Here is a 21,846-nt window from a genome sequence, read left to right on the forward strand (position 1 = left end):
ACATGGATGCAGACGGTCTTGCTGTCAGTATGCAGTGCACAGAAGAAGCTGTTAGTGCTGTGAAACCGTTGGATTCCTACCCGCTAGGCTCTGACGACGTCCTGCTGAGATATGTTCGCGCAGAGAAGGATGCACACAAGTCCTACAACATGGTGATTCCACGCACGCTGAGAGGAGCACTTTTATGCTATTTTCACGATGTGTGCCTTACTGGGCATGCGAGTGGCCCCTAAGACTTACCTAAATACCGTATTTACTTGCATAATGATTGCACTCGCGTACTGATTGCACCACTGAATTTTGTCATCAAAATTCGATTTTTTTTTTCCTTTCCCTTTTAATGATCGCACCCTGAACTTGCCACAGCAATATGTCGTGTGCCAAGTCTAGCTAATGATGATCGCGCTTACCATCTGTCGAATGCTATGCAAACGAATTTTCTAAGACATACCAAGCTGTCTGCACGCACCGAACATTCTTAAGCAGATGCCCCATTTCACTCCTTTCATCACGATCCGTACTTCTATGAAAAAGAAGCTACAACCAAATTTACCTTGGCTTTATTACTTGTAGGCTTAATAATGGTTGTGGTCAACAACAACAACAAAAAGGATGCCTTTCGATTCTTCTTTTCTGCACTCATGGGCACGCAACAAATCGCGAGTGGCAACGATAGTAGCCACGTTTACTCTGATACGTTAGAAGTGTGCCCTATTCATACACCGACGCTTGTGATACAGCCATGATATTCGCCCACGCATAGCACAAACGTGCCGTATTAAGATAGTAGTGAAGACAAATGCCACAGTTTCTGCAGCGTGCTCGCCATGGGTTTCTGTCACTGGCAGCTAAGCGCGCCCATCTCTGTTTCTGTCCCCTCAAAGTGGCCATGGCTAGGCTATTGCTGTAAACTTGCCAATAATAACATTATTATCCATTATTGATACGGAAGAAACTGTTTCAATGTGGGTAATGTACTCACAAGAAGAAAAAAAAAACGCGTTCGACACGTTTGGCTTGCTCTGCCGGCAGACATTTTTGTTTTGGTGTTCCGCACTGTTACAGCGGCAGCCGCCTATTTGTTGGCCTGTTGTCATCCCACAGCAAACGCGAGATGAAAAAAAAAAAAGGCTTTTGCGGGAAATTTAACCTGCGTAATGATCGTACCCTTGAATTTGCGTCAATTTTTTTAAAAGTGCAATCACTATGCAAGTAAATATGGTAAGTTGTGCAGCTCTGCTACCTGGCGTAAAATGAAGCGGGCCGTAATGCACTACGCCTGCATGAGAAGGAGCCTACTCTTGCCAATGGATGAAGCCGTGTTGTAGACGACCGCCCGGACTGACCAACCGCCAAACACCTTGGAAAATTGTGCCACGTAATGTCGTGAGAATTTACCCTGTGACACCAAGTGGGAACCAATTCCTTCTCGTTGTCACAGACTATGTCAGCAAGTGGCTGGAACTGTCCGCCTTACGAAAGCTGTAGGCACGAGTAATCGTGGGGAAGCTGATCGAATGTGTTTAGACGATTTGGCTATCCTGAGAAGTTGATAGCCAGGAATGCATCCTGCTTCCCTGCCAAACTTTTGGCGGACTCTTGTGCAGCTCTTCGCATTGAGCACAGGAGAACAACAATGTACCACACACAGGTGAATGTGTACAATGCTGTGCCACTGAATGTGTGAACCACAATATCACGCACGTGCTCGTTGCATTTGTGGAGTTCCACGGCGACTGGCACACCTGCTTTCCTGAAATTGGGTTCGCTCTCGGGATGACAGTGAATCGCTCAACTGGGCTTACACTCGCCACCCTCAACCTTGGGAGGGAGCGCCATGATGCCTCCAAGGTGCAACGTTTGCTGTTGCTTGTTTGTTTTTCACATTCCTTGCCATGGACACTGCAACTGTCTCACTCGAGGCGGACACCAGAACTATTGCAAAGCGCAAGTGCGTGTAAACAACACCTCCCGGAAAGTGAAAAGTGCAACTGCGTGGCATCTCCACGAGTACCGAGGTTACGTTTCCTTGTGCACAGAGCTAGCACAGCTGCAGAGAGAAGGGCGAAAAAAGGAAGAAGCGCGCCTCCGCTGCTAGGCGACACTTGCCCGGACGGAGCATGTGCTGTCGCTTCCGCAACAAAAAAAAATATTTAAAAAAAAAGAAAGAAAGAAGCTTCTCCCTCGCATTGTTTTCATTGGGCGCTGTCTCATGTTTTCTGAACCCATGCCCGCGGCTTCTGTGCTGTTATCTGTTAGCCCACTGTTTCGGCTGCCACAAAGGATACACGGAAATCCAAGATTTTGGAATATTAGCTAATTTGCAGTACTGAGGCGTTAACATGACATAGAAACTGAATAATGATTGTTATTCTGAAAAGTTTACTATTCTGAAGTTCGTAGCACTAATATATTTTTACATTGAAGCCGTAACAAGTCAGCAAGGGATTTCTGAAAAGTTTGTTAATCTGAAAAGTTTTAGACGGGGGACACAGGGATCAGATCACGAAATTCACGAAACAATGAAAAAACTATTTAGACAATAACGCATTTCGGTATCTGCAATGCCTAATCTGCGTTGTATCAAAATGGTTTGGCTGAAAATGCACTGAAAGTTCCAGAAAAAAATTCATTTGTCAGTGCACAGGGCAAGAAAACAGCTTTAAATCGCGTAAACTTACCGCAGTTTGCGGAGCCATATCTCATCTTTTGGCACAAACACAAAAGAAGCACGTGTCTGCTAGAGGTGGACCCACGGGCCCTGTGATGAACAATGGCCCCCATTTGGCTGCCGTGCTGAAAGGTGTCTCCCCGCTGGTTGCTGCTGCAGCAGCGGGCCAGCTGGCAACCGCAACGGACTGAAGTTGTCTGCTTCGTAAACCACACCGACGTCTTCATTTGACATGCAGTATTCAGATTCCTGAAAGCTCCCAGGTCAGTGATGGATCGTCACTCGTTCGAAAAGAAATTTCTGACGAAGCACGCCTACGAAAAACGTAAGCGCGAGCCTCCTACGGCGGTGGCGAACGGTAGAAGCGGAGCACCCAACTGAATATGCGGATAACGTGCTGCATTATCTCGCACCGTGTGACTCAAGCAGCGAAGCTGACAATCGCCCTGTGCCATCGACACCAATAACGTGGCCACCTGAAGACGTGTCAACTGAGGCTCTCGCACCTCTGCATACGGCCGCATGAGTCAGCAGCCGAGATCGCAGCATTAGAGGCGACGCGGGTCGAAGGTAGCCATTGCCGCAGAGACAGTGTACTCTGTTTCCAATGCATCGTGTGGCATGGACACGCAGCCGGTGAGTGAGCCCCAACCGTCGAAAAGCAACAGTGTGATGACTGAAGGTTCACTGGACGTCGCCCAAACGTCGCACGATTCAGATGCACCTCGAGCCGCTTTTCGTGTCAACGGTGACGGAAGAAGCGCAGGCATGCTGCGTTCACGACTCCCTCCTAGTGTCCGTAACTGAGCGGAAGTTCAATTTGATGGACCAGCAAGGCCTTGCTTCTTGCGGTAGAGACAGCAGTAAACAAAGCAGCCGTGAAATAAAATTCAGGGAGCCAAAGAGCCTACTTGGAAATGTGTGCCACCTTGGGTGTACATCCTGGTGGCCTTGCCGTCCAGAGGGCTCAAGAAAAGGATCAAGAACGTCTGAAGAAGGCATGCAAAGTCCACCAAACAAAGAGGCCAATGTGTAAGAAGATGCTCGACAGCAATGATGCAACATGTGACAGCCTTGGTGCTTTCTAATAAATATGCAATGCTTTTAAAACTTTACAGCCCATTTTCTCAACTGCATTTTTTTTTTGTCGGTCACCTCGCTTGTGGGAAACATAGCACAACAATGCCTGGACCGATTTTGATCCAGTTTGTTTTGCTGTGATCCATAAGCTGCGCTGTACTTAAAGACCATACTGAAATGTTGAAATATGAAAAGGAATATGAACATGAATATGAAATGAAATATCTACATGGCTCTATGCAGTGAAGCACAGTCACGTGCATGTCATATCGAGCAAAAAATTTCAGTGCACCAAAAAAAAAAATAAGAAAAGAAACACTGTCTTACTGTAGATTAGACATTTGGGCAAACAAGCAAAAAAATTCCCAGCTCCCTACCATGTTTCTTTACTGTGCCAGGCTTTCCACAAGCAAGGAACTTATACATTCTTATGAAACAAAAGCTAATGAAAATATATTTATGAAATTTTAGATTTGTCTCTTTATTGCAATATGCAGTGCGTGTGACAAATTTCAGCCCTTTCTGTCAAGAAACAAAAAAGTTAGTTCTGATCTCCTCCCCCCCCCCCCCCCCATAATATCTTCATAGTAACGAGGTTTGATTTCACTGCAGCTGGTTCGACTGCATCACGGAGGTTCTATTGTACATGAATACGTGACTTTGTCTGCTTTGCCCCTTTCTTTTTGTTGTTGCTGTCTGTGCTTCTACCAGATATTCCAGACATTCGGTAACCGACAAAAACTTGTGGTTCAGTGGTCAACAGTATGTACAGAAATGTAGATAGTGGCGCATCGCTGCAAGTTTGCTCAATGTTCTTGTATTAAAGATCTCTGATTGCAGCAAATGAATAATAGAGATGACTTCCTTTATTTTGCCTATTTAGAACTTTCAGTTACAGTAAAACCTCGTTAAACCATACCCGCTTAAACAGTAGTTTCGTTTTAAAGGTAGTAAAGTCAAAACCTCGACTCGGCGGCCATTGAACATAATGTATTTTGTATCCGCATAAACCGTACCAGTTTATTGCGTACATATCAGTTAACACGTAGTGTTTCCACTTTTCGTCGTGCAATCACGGCGGTGCGTAGTCCCCATCGGGCGGCCTGTCAGAACAAGCCTCGGAGGTCGGAGCAACGGCCTCCAGGTGCCCTGTGAGTGTGAAGCCACATCAACATCAACATGATTTCGGTGTCGTGCAAGCAAGGACTGGAGTCATGCCGAATCTCGGATAAAAAACACTGGGAGCTCAGCATAGAAAATTGGACATTGTTTGTGCTATTGAATGTGACACGAAGAAGTCAGCGCTGGCATACTACAAGGATCTACCGTTGACTACGGTGTGTGGCGTCTGGAGTGCAAAGAAGCTGCTCGGCAGCGTTGCTGCGACCGAGAAAAGATGTCAGCTACAAGGTTTGACTTTTTGCCATCGTTGCCTCTGTTGCCGAAGTGTCACCTAACAGTGATGAGGGTGACACGAAAAGCAACAGCACGGGTGATTCAGGCCCGACAGTGGCAGAAGCTGCGCATTACGTTAGTAGCATGAATGCAATCATCGCAATGAGAACAGTACCCGGCAATGAAAAAATCGCCCTGCGACTTCTGCAACGCTACCACCGGCGTGCATGAAGAACATGCAACGCTAACGAGGAATCTGCCATGTGAGCGTTTGCCAAGAGGAGGAGGCTGGCTGAAAAGCTGGCTCGCTGCTTCAGTAAGTTGGAGGCTGCTGTCGTCACCGCTAGGCCGCTGCGGCATCAAACGAAAATAACACTTTTGTCACACGAAGTAAATAAATACTGCATGTCTTTTTCCCCTTTCATCGCACTCTTTCTGAGTTCTGTTTTTGACAGGTAAGTGGTCGATCTCATGCTATTTCGGTTAAGCAGTACTATTGTTTAGTACGTACTTTTTCCGAGCTCTCGCCAACTACGGTTTAATGAGGTTTCACTGTAATTCGACTCAAGAGCAGACTGAGCAGACTGAAGATCAGCCTGACGAGCAGTCAAAAGTTCTGTGCTAACAACGCGAGAGGAAAGTGCACCACAGCTGCAAGTGACAACCTTGGAAAATGCATGCAGCCCATGCACGAATACAGTAGAACCTCGCCAATACTGTATTTATTCGAATCTAGGCCGATAGTATTTTTTCAAATAATCATATTCTAAACTCTAGGGTCGGCTTAGATTCGAGGATTCTAAAAAACGTGCCAGTTTTTCATTGAAACTGCTAAATATGGTGCATAGCTAGCACCATCTAGAAAAGTCAGTATCGCAGCCGCTACTAGCCGTGCCAGTAGCCAACCGTACACAAGCTAGGTCGCCATTTTGACCTGTGTCGTGTTGGCCGTATCGGTGTGCGGCGTGATGTTATCGCGATGGCACCAAGCAGGAGATGCCACTACAGTGCCGCTTTCAAGCGAAAAGTTGTGATAGCCACAGAGGCATCGTCGAACCTTCAAGCCGGGCGGGACTTCGCCATCGATGAGAAAAATGTCTGTCGCTGGAGGGGACAATGACAGCAGCTTTTTGTGTGCGCCGCAACGAGGATGGCATTTAGCGGACCAAAGAAAGGCTGTCACCACGAAGTGGAGACAGTTTTGGCCGACTTTGTTCAGATGCAGAGAGCAGCTGCCCTTTCAGTGACAACAGAAGTGCTCCAAGCGAAAGCTAGGGAATTTTCGAGGGAGCGAGGCCTAATGCCAAAGGATTTCAAAGCCAGCCAGGGCTGGCTACAGAAATTCATGAAGCGCTTTGGCTTCAGCCTCCAACGTCACACTTCAATCACCCAGAAGCTGCAAAGCGATTTCAAAGAAAAGCTGATAGCTTTTCAGCACTACGTGCTGTGAAAGAGAGAAGCGGCAGGCTACAACCTTGAGCAAATCGGCAACGCCGACCAGACGGCTGTGTATTTTGATATGCCAGTGGCCTACACCGTGAATGAAAAGGGTGCCAAGGAGGTGAAGGTGCGCTCTGCGGGCTACAAGAAGCAGCGCGCAACTGTGATGCTGTGCTGCACAGCTAATGGACATAAAACTCCCTCCTTATATGATATTTAAAAGGAAGACACTGCCTGCTCGAGAAACTTTCCCAAGAAATGTCATTGTGGGGGCAAATGAGAACGGGTGGATGACGGGTGCGATGGTGGAAGAGTGGGTTAAGATTGCGTGGCGACGGCGTCCAGGAGCCCTTTTGACAAAGAACTCGCTCCTTGTCGTCGACTCTTACCGTGGGCACTTGACCGACAACGTGAAGGCTGTGCTCACCCAAGCGAACACGGACCTCACTGTCATACCAGGGGGCATGACGGGCCAGTTGCAGCCACTTGATGTCTGCATCAACAAACCTTTCAAGAATCGTCTGCGGAAATATTACACAGACTGGTTGACTGACGAAGAACACATGCTAATGGCAACGGGCTGCATCAAACGTGCATTGCTATCGCAGCTGGCGGGCTGGGTAGCTGCAGCGTGGGATGACGTCCCAGGTACTTTGATCGTGCGCTTCTTTAAAAAGTGCAGCATATCTAATGCGCTTGACGGTACCGAAGATAGTGCACTGTTTGAAGGTGACAGTGACAGAGAACACAGCGACGAGTCTAGCAGCGACGATGACGTTGAATGAGCTCTGCACGTTCAGATTCCATAAATGCTGTTTGCATTTTGTGAACGCTGCCCTCGCTTTTTTTGTTCAGCCTACATTCGAGGTAATATATATTTTTTCTTGTTGGCTTCGGACTTTAGGGGGTCGGCTTAGCACCGGGGTCGGCCTAGATTCGAGTAAATACGGTATGTTCCTGCTATGTATGTTTTCCCGGTGTCAACGTTTGCGATCAAGAACACAGAAAATGACCCAACAGTGTTACACTCATATTTTACCGATTCACATGTTTTCAAAAACTTGTTTTTTTTCGGCGTTACTCACCAGCTCAATTTCGTTTCGGCTTCCCGTCGCTGTCTTAAAACACCACGCAATAGGAAAACAACCATATGTGCCTCGGGCTGCCAAAGCCTCACCAGTGTGACGCATGTCGATGTCTCGTGCCGCAACGATCCGCGTGACGCTTTGCATTATGTAGATATCAACAATAGTTAAGTATGCCAAATTTTTTTTTGTTGCTTCGGATTGTATATTTTCCCAGTTAGTACGTTCTTTTCTATTTTTTCCAAGATATATGAATGAGGTTCTACCGTGTATGGTGTATATCTTACAGTACAGTAAAACTGCGTCAGTTCAGATTTCACAGGACCCAAAAGAAGAAGAAAGAATGGCCCAACGAAGTGCTGGATGGCAAAAAAACTGAAATACCTCAAGCCAGTACGACTAACCACACAGGCAATTGGTTACACTGCAGATGAGAATGCCCAAGGCAGTTGGACCTTGCCAAAATGAAGTCATATACAACGCAGCAATGCCTCCCAATATTCATTATAACCAGACACACTAATACTGCTGAAAAAAAAAAGAAATACGCAATCAAGTTCGACACAAAAACACATAATGTCTAACATTCCAGGAAGAGCTGTGGAGATTCCGACCGCAAGGTGGCGGCTTCGTGCCACTAATGCAGCAGGGGAACAAGTCGCACACAACGCATCCTTTGCACTGTTGTTGCCATGCAAAAGTGCCATCAGTGGGACCACACGGGATCGCCACGTTGGCTGCGATCTAACTGAGACAGGCCGCAAGCCAAAACATGCACGCATTGTTTTGAGTGCATCCAATGCACACAGGTTCAGAAAGTGCCATGGAGAAGAGCTTTCCTTTCCAGTTGCTAAGTGCCATCGGCCCTCTGTCTAGTCCACTTGTATAATCTCGCACTTCCTCATCAGTGACGTCCACAGGCATAGAGTTTCTCACTACATTATCCAGAGGGGGGGAAGACTGGCGCTGCACCACTGTTGCATGTGTGGGAATGCCAACACGTAGTGGCTTTAAACGGGAGTCGTCCTCGCGGAACCGGGACACCTTGAGGCCGCACCTGGCTATTACTATTTCGCCTGCAACACTGGTTCGTTCGCTACTAAAACAGCATGCAAAGAGCATTGTTTTCCTAAATATTACACACAAAGACTTCTTATTCAATCATGAGTACAGTGAAACCTCATTATTTCGGATTTCATAGGACCGAAAAGAAATGTCTTAATTGACCGAATGTCGAATTATCGAGGGTATCGAGAGAACAATAAACAAATGCTCATTATGTCAACACGCTTTTATTTACTGAATGAATGAGCCAATCCTTTCTATAATTTGCACAAGAGCAGTGCAGATCATCATCCCGCGGTTGATTTGTAATGGCAAAGGCCTTGCGACTTCCTTCACAGCGCAGCCACGGTGCACGTCTTCATCTGAGACAGGCTTTTTACTACCGCGTGCACATCCTGATTATTTGTTAATCAGTGAGCTGGTCGCTGTCCACTGCGATATATCCGGTGCTCTTCAAGCTGGAAAGCTTGTTAAGAACGAACTGCCGTTTGCCGCAACTTCTGCGGACAAAACCACGGCCACTATCGACACGACTGCGCAACTGTGCAGTCACGAAGACCCACGGCCAACGCAATGTTATGCGCAGCACTAAACGCAAGAACAAAGGCTTTAGAGGCACGAATTGGCACCACGCATTCTGCTGTCGCTGTCATTCACGTACGATTTCCGCCAATGGCAATGCAAACTCTGAAGCTTTGCTTCGGTGGTCACTAACGACATTTTTGCTCTTTGGTGTCAGATATTTGCTGTGCACTGGCACTCACTGAGCTCCGAGAGTTGTCCGAATTAGCTGATGTGCGGCCTAATACATCCGAATTAAGGATAGTTCCATTGCATGAAATAAAGCATATGCCTGCCCAGACTGAAGGATGAGTCCGAATGATCCGATTTTCCGAATTAACTAGGTTTTACTGTACTTGTGCTTGGCTGTACAACTATATGAAATGTAAGAAGTGCCAGCAGGCTGCTAAAGTTGGAGAACAGATGACAAGGCCTGTGATCACTTTGCAATAGCTTGTCTGTTCTTGTCAATCAGCACTTGCTTCTGCACTGATGGTCAGTAAGCTGTACCATGTTCTAGGCCAACCCACATTTTAGACAAAACACCCATCTCCCTGCCTTTCCCAAGCCAGCACAATGCCAATTAGCAAACTAGAGTAGACACTGGAGGCAGATTTCCCTCCTCTGGGCAATACTGCGAGACACTGTATGTCTACGGGTATGAGCATACTGCTGGCGAGTTCCCCGTGGCGGCTTGTCGCCAGCCATTGGCAAGTTCGTGTCCCAGCTGTACAGCCTAAACTGCTAGGCCTAACCAGTGTTGCTTGCATGGCAGTCGGCAGCCATCGCTGTGGTTTGGTGCTGAATCAATGTGGCAGCAACTTTGTTTACAGCTGCCATGTCTGCAGCATAGCGCAATTCAATGTCCTAAAGATCATGCGGCACACTGTGCATCATCCAACATTTCGATTGTTGTTATATATTGGTCCTGCCTTACATAGTGTAGACCAACTGCTTATAACGTAAGTCGTCACGAATATCCGCACTATAAGGGGTACCAAAACTATAAACGGTATGACCAAAACAACAATTTTCAAGGCCTGCACATAAGCAAACCATGCAGACCGCCCAGCCGCACGTGTCCGAGAATTGAAGCTTGAAACCGCGAGCTTTGCATCCAGTCAAATTTACTAACATTGAAAAGTTAATGTCCAAGTACTCACAGTCTTCGCATGAAGCAGACAAATTAATAATAATTTTTAGAAAATGACGACAGAAATTTCAGGCACAGCACAGTGTCTCATCATCTGATTTCTCCCACTGAACGGTGTCGAAGAAAACATGACGACTGCAGACCAATTTGCCGCCATTCGAGCGTTGCACGTGCCCTCATTGTCAAGGTGGTTTCTCCCATTTTCATGTGCCATATAGCCACTGGAACGCACTTCGTTGACTTGACATCAAACCCCAACTTTGGTCGCCAACGAGGCCCGCTGGTTAGGCCTAGCCGGCGGGGTGTCCAGTGGTATGCATATGCGGGAAGCTCGCCCTTGATATGTCCATACCCATAGACGATTACATAAAGACTACGCATGCGATCATACGCACAGGATGAACTGAAAGCAACGTGTATGAAGCGGTGTTTGGTTCCTTGGGCGATCAGCCACGGCAACTACTACGAATGCCTACCGAGTTCGTATGCATGCACACTGGTATGAACGGCGGAAGTTCACCAGTGCACATAAAGCCTAATAGCTCCAAACTAAATTTGCAGAACGCTGCTTAAACTGTCAGCGTCGCAGGCGCAATATCTGCATCTCACGGGTGCACATAAACTGAAACTGCGTTCAGTGCAAAGCATGCCATTCATAAGCAGCCGAGCAAAAGGCTTTTCCATCGTCTAGGCAACCACCATGCACTCACGTCATGCTGACGCAGCTTTTGTTTTTGTTCGTTCATTTGCTCCGCGCCTCATGCTCCTCGTCCACATCGCCCTCGTTGCTCTCCTCTCCCATCGCCGGGCGCACCTCGTTGAGAAGCGTGCACGCTACCGCGCTTGTCGGCGGGATTTGCTCGTGGAAGCTGCATTATAACCGGCATTTCGTCTCGCGCGGCTGCACTGTATGCGGCATGCGTAATGGTCTCGCATAATGGTCGCACTCACGTAATGATTGCACCCCGAACTTGTCACAACGATATGTCATGTGCCAAGTCTAGCTAATGATGATTGCGCTTACCATTTGTCGAATGCTGTCAATTGCTACGCGAACGACTCTTGAAGACATACCAAGCGGTCTGCACGCACCAAACATTCTTAAGCAGATGCCCCATTTCATTCCTTTCATCACTTTCCGCGCTTCCATGAAAAAGAAAGCTACAACCAAACTTGCCTTGGCTTTATTACTTGTAGGCTTCATAATGGCTTTGGCCAACAACAATGACGGTGCTCAGTGCTCCCTTCAGTTGATAGTTGCACAATGAATCCTTACCAACTAGCTCAGCTTTCTGTCATTCTAAGACAAAAAAGGCACCTTTCGATTCTTCTCGTCTGCACTCGTGGGCACGCAAAAAATCGTGAGCGGCAACGATAGGGGCCACGTTTACACTGATATGTTAGAAGTGTACCCTATTCATAAGCCGGCGCTTGTAACACAGCTAAGATATTCGCCCACCTTCAGCGGAAATGTGCCGTATTAGGAATGTAGTGAAGACAAATGCTGCAGTTTCCGAAGTATGCATCTCTGTTTCTGTCCCCTCGAAGTGGACATGGCTATGTTATTGTCGTGAACTTGCCAATATTAACAATATTACTCCTTACCGATATGGAAGAAACTGTTTCAATGTGCGTAATGTACTCACGAGAAGAAAAAAAATCGCGTTAGGCACGTTCGGCTTGCTCTGCCGGCAGCCATATTTGGTGTCTCGCACCAGCCCCACACTATTACAGCACAATTGTGCAGTGGCAGCTGCCTGCTTGACCTGTTGTCATCCCGCACGAAATGTGGGATGAAAAATTTTTTTTTTTCGCGGGCAATTTGCTCGCATAATGACCGCATTCCTGAATTTGTGTCAACTTTTTTTTTTACAAAATAGTACAATCGTTATGCGAGTAAATAGAGTACAGTCAACGACTGAATTTTCGGACATGCCCGATATTTCGGACGTCTTCGCGGCACCGCCACGAGCCCCATAGAATCAATGTATAAGGACATCTGAAGTTTCGGACGCTCGAACCCCCCGCCGTCCAATTTTCTGGACTTTTTGACGCGATGGAAGGTTCTTTGGCTCCTCGCGCAGTGCCCCTGAGCAGGAAATCGGCTTGCAGCCGAAGCATATCACCGCTTTGAACCACAACTAGCCAAATCTAGCCGTCACACACTGATTTGGTCTGGCCACGCTAGCTCTGTTCATCGCCGCACTTCCGCTTCCGCCTCCGGCGAAGTTTCCGGAGCGGTGCATGGCGGCGCCATTTCATTTGTTTGCGTAGGCCACGTTTTGGCTAGCGTGGTGTGTGGTTGTGCTGTTGTGTCAAGTGTGCTCTGCGACGCTAGGCCTAGGTGCTTCGACGCTCGTCTGCGAACTCCACTGTTCGCAACTTGAGGATTTCGCTTGCCTTCGATGGCCCCAACTCCGTCTTCGTCATTCTCACCGATGGCATCGAAGCGCAGAAAGCAGTACCGTCGGTTAACGATGGAGAAGAAAGCCGCCATTATTAAGCAAGTCGTGAGCGGCCCATCGCAGGCTGACGTGAGCAAGGAGTTCGGCATGGAGCAAGGAGTCAGGTTGTGGGGGATTCAGAAGACTCCAATGTTGAAAATAAGGAGCCAATGCCTGCGCCGCCTACAAGCGCCGAGTTGACGCGAGCACTGTTGAATCTTTCATCGGTGTACAGTGCTGACATGACCCTTGCTCAGATCGAGGTGAATATGATTGCATGCAACCGGAACGCCGTCCAAACAACAATCAACAAGTTCTTCAAGTCACTGCAGCAATAAAACCGGCTGCCCTACGATGCACATGTACATAATAAACCGGCAGTTGGCTGCATACAGAGTTTTTGAATGCGTTTTTTTATAGCCACACCACTGATGCTTTGGCAGGGTTTCGGAAACTTGGTACTTAGCCCTTTACCCCTAGATCTGAGAAAGAAAAGAAAAAAAAGTGCGTTTTTTGCATGCATTGATTTTTTCGGACTGCCTGAATTTTCGGACGTTTTTACGTTCCCTAGAGGGTCCGAAAAATCGGTCGTTGACTGTATTTAAGTTCCCCATTGCGTCTGAATTATCGGTTGTCGACTGTAGGCACATTTCTGCGAGTCAAAACTGTCCTAAAATAGGCCCTTACGGAACAATTTAAATGCAATATGCCCCCCCCCCCCACCCCACCTCTTCACAGTGGTTGTACAGTCTGCTTTGGCAGTGCTAGGGGACAGCGAATGAACTCGCTGTCCACAAACTGGAAACCCTCCGCCTGCCCGTGGAAGAGTTTCAAGCGACAATGAATAAAAGTTCGCAATGAATGATAAAGCATTTATACAATTCTAATGCACAGCTTATTTTCCAAGAATACGGATATGAAAACTGCCTGCGCACTGCAATTTGATACGAAACCCCATTCAGAACGTTGGCAACAGCCTACGGTCATGGCCATAATCATTGGCATGGCAAGCAGTGTGCAGGCTATACTCGCGGACAACCTTCTGCTGCTGTGAAGGGAAAGCCGCAGGGGCGGAGCTTCTGTACATATGTTACCGTGCCAGGTATTCCGGCAGTGTTTGACAGCGCTTTTCGTTGCTCGGAACAGACGCTGAACCGACGCAGATTTCCCGTGCAATGGTTTTGTGTTTGCCTAGAAGTGGAAGGGAAAAGCCGCAAAATAAGTAAGCTTTTACATTCAGTGGTGTGTTTTGTGTTCCTGAACTGTTGATAATAAGGTGTTTATGTTTTCTCTTCCCCCGCTTACACTAGCAAGCATGAAAATGGGGGACTCTTTCCAGAAGTGCTCGCACTTGCCTCCACAGCTTTCGCTTCACAGTCGCAGAAAGTTGTCCACGAGTATAGCAACAAGCACAAAGATGACACTCTACTTTCATTGCAAAGACCTAATTGAAAGAGGTCATGCTAAGCTAGTGGAAACATAGTGGCGTCACATGCTTTCAGAGTCTTATCTTGAGCACATTGCAGGACACACTGGTGAAGTGGCCAGACCCAGGTGGGTCATTCAAACAATGAGGCATACCACACAGAGGAGGAGCTCTTCATGACTGATGACAGTGGACATTAAGAACAAATAGATGTTCACAATGTGCAGGTAAATCCTGCAGGTTTCGCAATTTTCTGATGGCCAGAATGAGAGGCAGGCTACATTTTTCTTGGTATAGAATTGGGTGTGCATTAGATTTGGGTGCTCACTGTCTTCTACACTGAACACCCGAGAATCAGGTAACTACTGCCACTGCAGCCAACCTTTTTCTTGCCTCTTGTTTCAGTTCACATACCTGAACATTTCCATTGTTGCTGTCAGACACTGTGCTCCACTGTACCTTGTCGATGCGCACGCTGGGTGCTGTCGACAGGGTGGCCTCGGTGACTGGCTGCTGCTGCTGGCTCAGCTGTGGTGGCGTCGGGCTCTTGCTGCCCTTGTCCTTGTCGTCCTCCTCAAAAGCCGGCAGCAAGTCCTCTCGGCCGTGGAAGCGGTAGCAGTTGATCACTATCTGGCGCAGGGCGTGCGTCCATGACACCTGCTGGCGGACATACATAACCCCGTCAAGGAAAATAAATTTTTCTTTTTAGCTCTCAATATGCAGCATGTCCCAGTTAACGTTATCCGAAGAAGTTCAGGGTCGCTGTGGGAAGAAGAAATCATTTCGGCTACTCCGGAAGTCTCAAGAGGGGAGGACGTGGCTTTCAAAATCAACTTCCTTATTTCTTCATGAATTCTGACAAAAAATTGACAGAGGCAGTGGGAATGTTTCTGTGATGTTATCACAGAAATTTCTAGGTTATATCTCAACAACTTCTTTATTTAGAAAGTTTTTCTCCTTTTGAGCTTGTCCCAAGCCTGAACGGCTTACAAAATGTGATAGAAGACTTATTCGAAGCACTGTGCATTCCAAAACTAATGGTTGAGGGAGTGAGATTCCTAGATTTTGATGTTTACAGCATAATTTTTTTATTTCTCAATTCTTCTGAGGTGACTGCACAACAGGCATTTAGAGTGTGAACAACTCATTGAATCAGTTAATCACAAAATGGTCACACAGGGAAAGCAAGAATGTCACGCCTTGAACTGCATTTCGAAAAAGACAAAAAAGGGGGGGAGGGGAATTAGATGTACCTAGCAGTTGCAAAGAAAGCAGCCAGACAGGCTGAGCAGGAGAAAAAATGAGGGTCTAAGATAACTGCTTTTAAAGATTTACCTTCAATTTCAAGTTATCAAAAGGCACCAGGGCTATAGTCATTGATGTCCTATCAAATGCGGGGCTTCTAGAGTGTTTTACCTGTAGTCGGAAATGATTTGCTTGCCTTTTTTCCCCAAGACATCCTTCTCCACTGCTCGGTGAAGAGCATGTTGGCTTGGTTGCAGATCAAATGTTGCCCAATGTCCCACAAAAGCACAGCAGAGCTTACAGAATGCAGTGGAAGGTTTGCTGAACATTGTGAGCATATCTAAATGCAACATTCTTGATACCCTCCCCCCCTCCCCCTCAATTTTCACTTTTCATTTTTCTTGACACCTTCACATCAAACACACACTTTCGGTGTGAACGAATTGAAATAATGAAGCCAAAAAAGCGAGACAGTTCCGACTGCATTGTAGCTCAAGAAACTGTGACCAAGAAAAATAAATAAATAAAATAAAAGCCGGACTTTTGTGCACAATGTGCTTGGTGAAGGAGCCCGAGGAGCCGACGTGCGAAATGCTACGCTGCAGTTCTGACGAATCCTAAACCATGTTCTTGATCACCGAGTCCAGTGTGCGGAGGTAATGCTGAACTGTGGGTGCAAAGAGTACGCCCGTGATGTGCTTGGCCGCGGCACTGATGCTAGAAAGGCTTAGCCACGGGTGCAAGGAGTACGAGTGGCGTGATGTGCATAGTCGTGGGTCCCGAGGATTGCATGCGTGATGTGCTTGGTTGCAAAGTCTGCATCACCGATACTCAGAATGCTTAGCCGTGGCTCTGAAAGGTCCAGTTGTGGAGAGATCGGCTGCACTTGTGCAATGTCCGCGTAGCACCCGTTTCGACACCTGTCAAGATAACGGGGGTCGGGACGTTGAGAACTCGTGAGGTGCAAAGAGCGGATGACGCCCCAACGGAGCGAGCGCCATACCAATGGCAAACCACGGTGAAGATTTCCAATAGCGCCTCGACTCGCACTTCAGACCCCGGAGTCGCTGAGCAAGTTGCCATCGCCCTCGCCCTGCTAGATGGTAGTGGGTCTAAAATCTATAGCGATTCCAAAACGGCAGTTAGGGCTTTTCAGAAAGGTTGCATCGCCAAGGAAGCTGTTCTTAGCGGCTCGAGTTCATATGCTGTCACAAACCATTCAATTCACTGGTTTCCTGCTCACGTAGGGTCGGTCGAGGGTGCTCCCCCGAACCTCAATGAGTCTGCTCACGACCTCACCGACCGCGCTTCCTCTATAAGAAGCACTGACTCCCCTCCTCTCTACGGTCACAGGGACGCTCCCGCTACTCACAACGAGATTATTAAATATTTCTACATGACCTTTCCACCCCCTCACCCCAAGTTGAAAAGGGCGCAAGCAGTCTCGCCTAGGCTTCTACAGGGCAGCTCATATCCCTGTCTGTCCACTCTCCACGAGGCTTACCCCGAAGTGTATCGCGACGCCGCCTGCCCGTCCTGCGGCCAGACCTCCACTCTACCTCACATGCTCTGGGAGTGCGGGTCAACATACCCCAAGTTCATCAAGGAGGAGTGGGACTCGCTTCTGCGTAGCCCCGCTCTAGAAAAGCAAATTCTGGCCGTCCGGCGTAGCCGCGACCGGGCCGGGGGGCTAGACCTGCCGGTCCCGACGTGGGACTAGCCGTTGCGTGACGAGTTCGTGTCCTCGCCGGACCTGCATCATCATCATCATCAGCCTGGTTATGCCCACTGCAGGGCAAAGGCCTCTCCCATACTTCTCCAACTACCCCGGTCATGTACTAATTGTGGCCATGTTGTCCCTGCAAACTTCTTGATCTCATCCGCCCACCGAACTTTCTGCCGCCCTCTACTACGCTTTCCTTCCCTTGGAATCCATTCCATAACTCTTAATGACCATCGGTTATCTTCCCTCCTCATTACGTGTCCTGCCCATGCCCATTTCTTTTTCTTGATTTCAACTAAGATATCATTAACTCGTGTTTGTTCCCTCACCCAATCTGCTCTTTTCTTATCCCTTAACGTTACACCTATCATTCTTCTTTCCATAGCTCGTTGCGTCGTCCTCAATTTAAGTAGAACCCTTTTCGTACGCCTCCAGGTTTCTGCCCTGTAGCTGAGTACTGGTAAGACACAGCTGTTATAAACTTTTCTCTTGAGGGATAATGGCAAGCTGCTGTTCATCATCTGAGAATGCCTGCCAAACGCACCCCAGCCCATTCTAATTCTTCTGATTATTTCAGTCATTGCATTGCAATTGGTCCCCTGAGTTACTAAGCAAGGCAATATCATCAGCCAATCCCAAGTTACTGAGGTATTCTCCATTAACTCTTATCCCCAATTCTTCCCAATCCATGTCTCCTGTAAACACGCTGTGAATAGCATTGGAGAGATTGTATCTCCCTGCCTGACGCCTTTCTTTATTGGGATTTTGTTGCTTTCCTTATGGAGGACTACGGTGGCGGTGGAGCCGCTATAGATATATTTCAGTATTTTTACATACGGCTCGTGTACACCCTGATTCCGAAGTGCCTTCATGACTGCTGAGGTTTCGACTGAATCAAACGCTTTCTCGTAATCAATGAAAGCTATATACAAGGGTTGGTTGTATTCCGCACATTTCTCTATCACCTGATCGATAGCGTGAATATGGTCTATTGTTGAATAGCCTTTACGGAATCCTGCCTGGTCATTTGGTTGACAGAAGTCTAAGGTGTTCCTGATTCTATTTGCGATGACATTAGTAAATACTTTGTAGGCAATGGACAGTAAGCTGATCGGTCTATAAATTTTCAAGTCTTTGGCGTCCCCTTTCTTTTCTTTTCTTTTTTATGGGGTTTTACTTGCCAAAACCACTTTCTGATTATGAGGCACGCCGTAGTGGAGGACTCCGGAAATTTCGACCACCTGGGGTTCTTTAACGTGCACCTAAATCTAAGTACACGGGTGTTTTCGCATTTCGCCCCCATCGAAATGCGGCCGCCGTGGCCGGGATTCGATCCCGCGACCTTGTGCTCAGCAGCCTAACACCATAGCCACTGAGCAACCAAGGCGGGTTCCCCTTTCTTATGGATTAGGATTATGTTAGCGTTCTTCCAAGATTCCGGTACGTTCTTCTTTCTATAGCTCGTTGCGTCGTTCTCAATTTCAGTAGAACCCCTTTCGTAAGCCTCCAGGTTTCTGCCCCGTAGGTGAGTACTGGTAAGACACAGCTGTTATATGCTTTTCTCTTGAGGGATAATGGCAACCTGCTGTTCATGATCTGAGAATGCCTGCCAAACGCACCCCAGCCCATTCTTATTCTTCTGGTTATTTCCGTCTCATGATCCGGATCCGCAGTCACTACCTGTCCTAAGTAGATGTATTCCCTTACCACTTCCAGTGCCTCGCTACCTATCGTAAACTGCTGTTCTCTTCCGAGACTGTTAAACATTACTTTAGTTTTCTGCAGATTAATTTTTAGACCCACCCTTCGGCTTTGCCTCTCCAGGTCAGTGAGCATGCATTGCAATTGGTCCCCTGAGTTACTAAGCAAGGCAATATCATCAGCGAATCGCAAGTTACTAAGGTATTCTCCATTAACTCTTATCCCCAATTCTTCCCAACCCAGGTCTCTGAATACCTCCTGTAGATACGCTGTGAATAGCATTGGAGATCGTATCTCCCTGCCTGACGCCTTTTTTTATTGGGATTTTGTTGCTTTCTTTATGGAGGACTACGGTGGCTGTGGAGCCGCTATAGATATCTTTCAGTATTTTTACATATGGCTTGTCTACACCCTGATTCCGTAATGCTTCCACGACTGCTGAGGTTTCGACTGAATCAAACGCTTTCTCGTAATAAATGAAAGCTATATATAAAGGTTGGTTATATTTCGCACATTTCTCTATCACCTGATTGATCGTGTGAATATGGTCTCTTGTTGAGTAGCCTTTACGGAATCCGGCCTGGTCCTTTGGTTGACGGAAGTCTAAGGTGTTCCTGATTCTATTTGTGATTATCTTAGTAAATACTTTGTAGGCAACGTTCAGTAAGCTGATCGGTCTATAATTTTTCAAGTCTTTGGCGTCCCCTTATGGATTAGGATTATGTTAGCGTTTTTCTAAGGTTCTGGTACGCTCGAAGTCACGAGGCATTGCGTATACAGGGTGGCCAGTTTTTCTAGAACAATCTGCCCACCATCCTTCAACAAATCTCGTGTTACCTGATCCTCCCCAGCTGCCTTCCCCCTTTGCATAGCTCCCAAGGCTTTCTTTACTTCTTCCGGCGTTACTTGTGGGATTTCAAATTCGTCTAGATTATTCACTCTTCCATTATCGTCGTGGGTGCCACTGGTACTGTATAAATCTCTATAGAACTCCTCAGCCACTTGAACGATCTCATCCATATTAGTAATGATATCGCCGGCTTTGTCTTTTAATGCATGCAGTAAACCCTCGTTAACTCGAAGTTGTAAAATCCGGCAAAAATTTCGAGATAAGCAGAGTTTCGAGTTAACCAAAATGCCGAAAATTTCAGTGACCGGGTCACTGAAAGAGCCAGTAACAACCAGCACTGCTAACAAACGCTCCACAGCACAAGGGGAGCTTTTGCAATAAATGCAGAATTCCCAGGAAAAACTGAATTTTATTATTTTGGAAAGAAGAACTGGGTGATGCTTGCATGCTTGGCGTTGGCATTTGGCGCGAGAAAAGCGTCCTCGAGCTGCTGAATGCACCGCATGAGCCGTTGTTCGCCGCCGCTGCATTCAACTTTGTTGCGGAGCAAACGTAGCAAGTTTCTTGTTTCTGCAGTTGTCGACACTTCTCTAGGTGGTTCTTCGTCAGCGTGATCACCGTCGTTCACTGCCATTTCAACAATCTCGGCGTCGGACAACATTCGGGAACGGGCACGTCCGACTCGTAGAACGCGTACTCTTCAAAAGGGATTTCGCTGTCTTCGGCTTCGCTGGCGCAGCCGGTAGCTTTGCGGACTTCGTCGCAAAGTTCATAACAATCACTGAACTCGTCGATGTCTGGCTCGAGCGATTTCTTGGCGCGCGAAAATCCTGCGTGCGCGAAACAATTGGCAATCGTCAATGTACGTACTTGTCGCCAGGCTTTGGCGACCAGGTGGACTGCACCCAGCAAATCTATGTCGTACTTCTTACCACTGTTGTAAGAACACAAAATGTGGTGCAGGAGACTCTTCCTGTAGAACTTGCGAGCAACCTCAATGACTCCTTGGTCCATCGGCTGGAGCACGGACGTCATATTAGCAGGCAGGAACTCCAGCGTGACTGCCTCCAAGTTGTTGATTTTTCCGTGGCTGGGGCAGTTGTCCACAACAACACTTTCCGGCCGTCCCTTGCCATTTTGCGGTCAAGAGCACGTACACACTCTTCAAAGAGTGCTGCAGTCATCCAGGCCATTTTATTGGCGCGGTAAGTCGCATCTCTCGGGAGCCGTGCATTTCAGAAGCACCTTGGATTGAACGACTTACCGATAACAAGCAGCGGCAGTTTTTCATCGCCGGTGGAGTTGGCTCCGAAAAGTATTGTCACTTGGTCTTTGGGCTGCTTTGCGCCTGAGCACACTTCTCCCTTCGGCGTGTATGTGCGGCTAGGCAGCATCTTAAAGAACAGTGCTGCTTCGTCGCGGTTGAAAATGTCCTTGTCCGCGTAAGCCTTTTGCAGCTCAGCGAGGCGGTGGTTGCGGCAGGCGTCTGCAGTCCCTTCATCAACAGTGCCGCTTTCGCCGTGAATAGGCTTCGAGGCCACGTTATTTCTTTTTCTTAAATCTTTCAAACCAGCCATTGCTGCAACTGAAGTCTGTGTGGCCCATCTGCAACGCCAAAGCGTCTGCCTTTGCATCATCATTTGGGTTGTCATGGGAAGGTTGGCTGCCCTGACATTCCGGAGCCACAGCATGAGTGCTGCTTCGACGTCCGGGAATTTCGAGGCCCGAATCCACTTCCGCTCGCTGGAGAAAGTTTGCTCGAAGCCATCGAAGACCTTCTGCCGATTTTTTAAAACTGTCGAAAGCGTCGACAAGGGGATGCCGAATTCTTTGGCGATGCTTGTTTTGGATCTTCCTGCTTTCTCCACTTCCTTGATTAACGCGACTTTTTTCTCCAGCGTCAGAGACTTACACTGCTTGGGGCGGGACACCGTTGTTGTCCGTTGACCACACACCACACACACACACACACACACAGCAAAAAAAAAAATCGCAGTCAACGCGTCG

At 47.6% G+C, this 21,846-nt stretch overlaps 1 protein-coding gene across 6 annotated transcripts in view; it reads right to left on the minus strand.

Moving 5' to 3' along the window:
* The window catches only part of LOC126529766 (DNA-binding protein P3A2-like), a 169,667-nt gene that overhangs the window by 35,235 nt on the left and 112,586 nt on the right, over positions 1-21,846 (minus strand). For 3 of the 6 annotated variants that reach the window (XM_050177275.3, XM_055070003.2, XM_055070000.2), the window contains one exon: positions 14,735-14,980. The exons of 1 other annotated variant lie outside the window; for it this stretch is intronic. In XM_050177275.3, coding sequence (XP_050033232.1) covers positions 14,735-14,980 — 246 coding nt within the window. The remainder of the gene's footprint in view (positions 1-14,734; positions 14,981-21,846) is intronic. 2 more of the 6 variants (XM_055070001.2, XM_055070002.2) reach the window with 2 other exon arrangements.

This window comes from Dermacentor andersoni, chromosome 9 (assembly GCF_023375885.2).
Source record: "Dermacentor andersoni chromosome 9, qqDerAnde1_hic_scaffold, whole genome shotgun sequence".
Lineage (NCBI taxonomy): Eukaryota > Metazoa > Arthropoda > Arachnida > Ixodida > Ixodidae > Dermacentor > Dermacentor andersoni.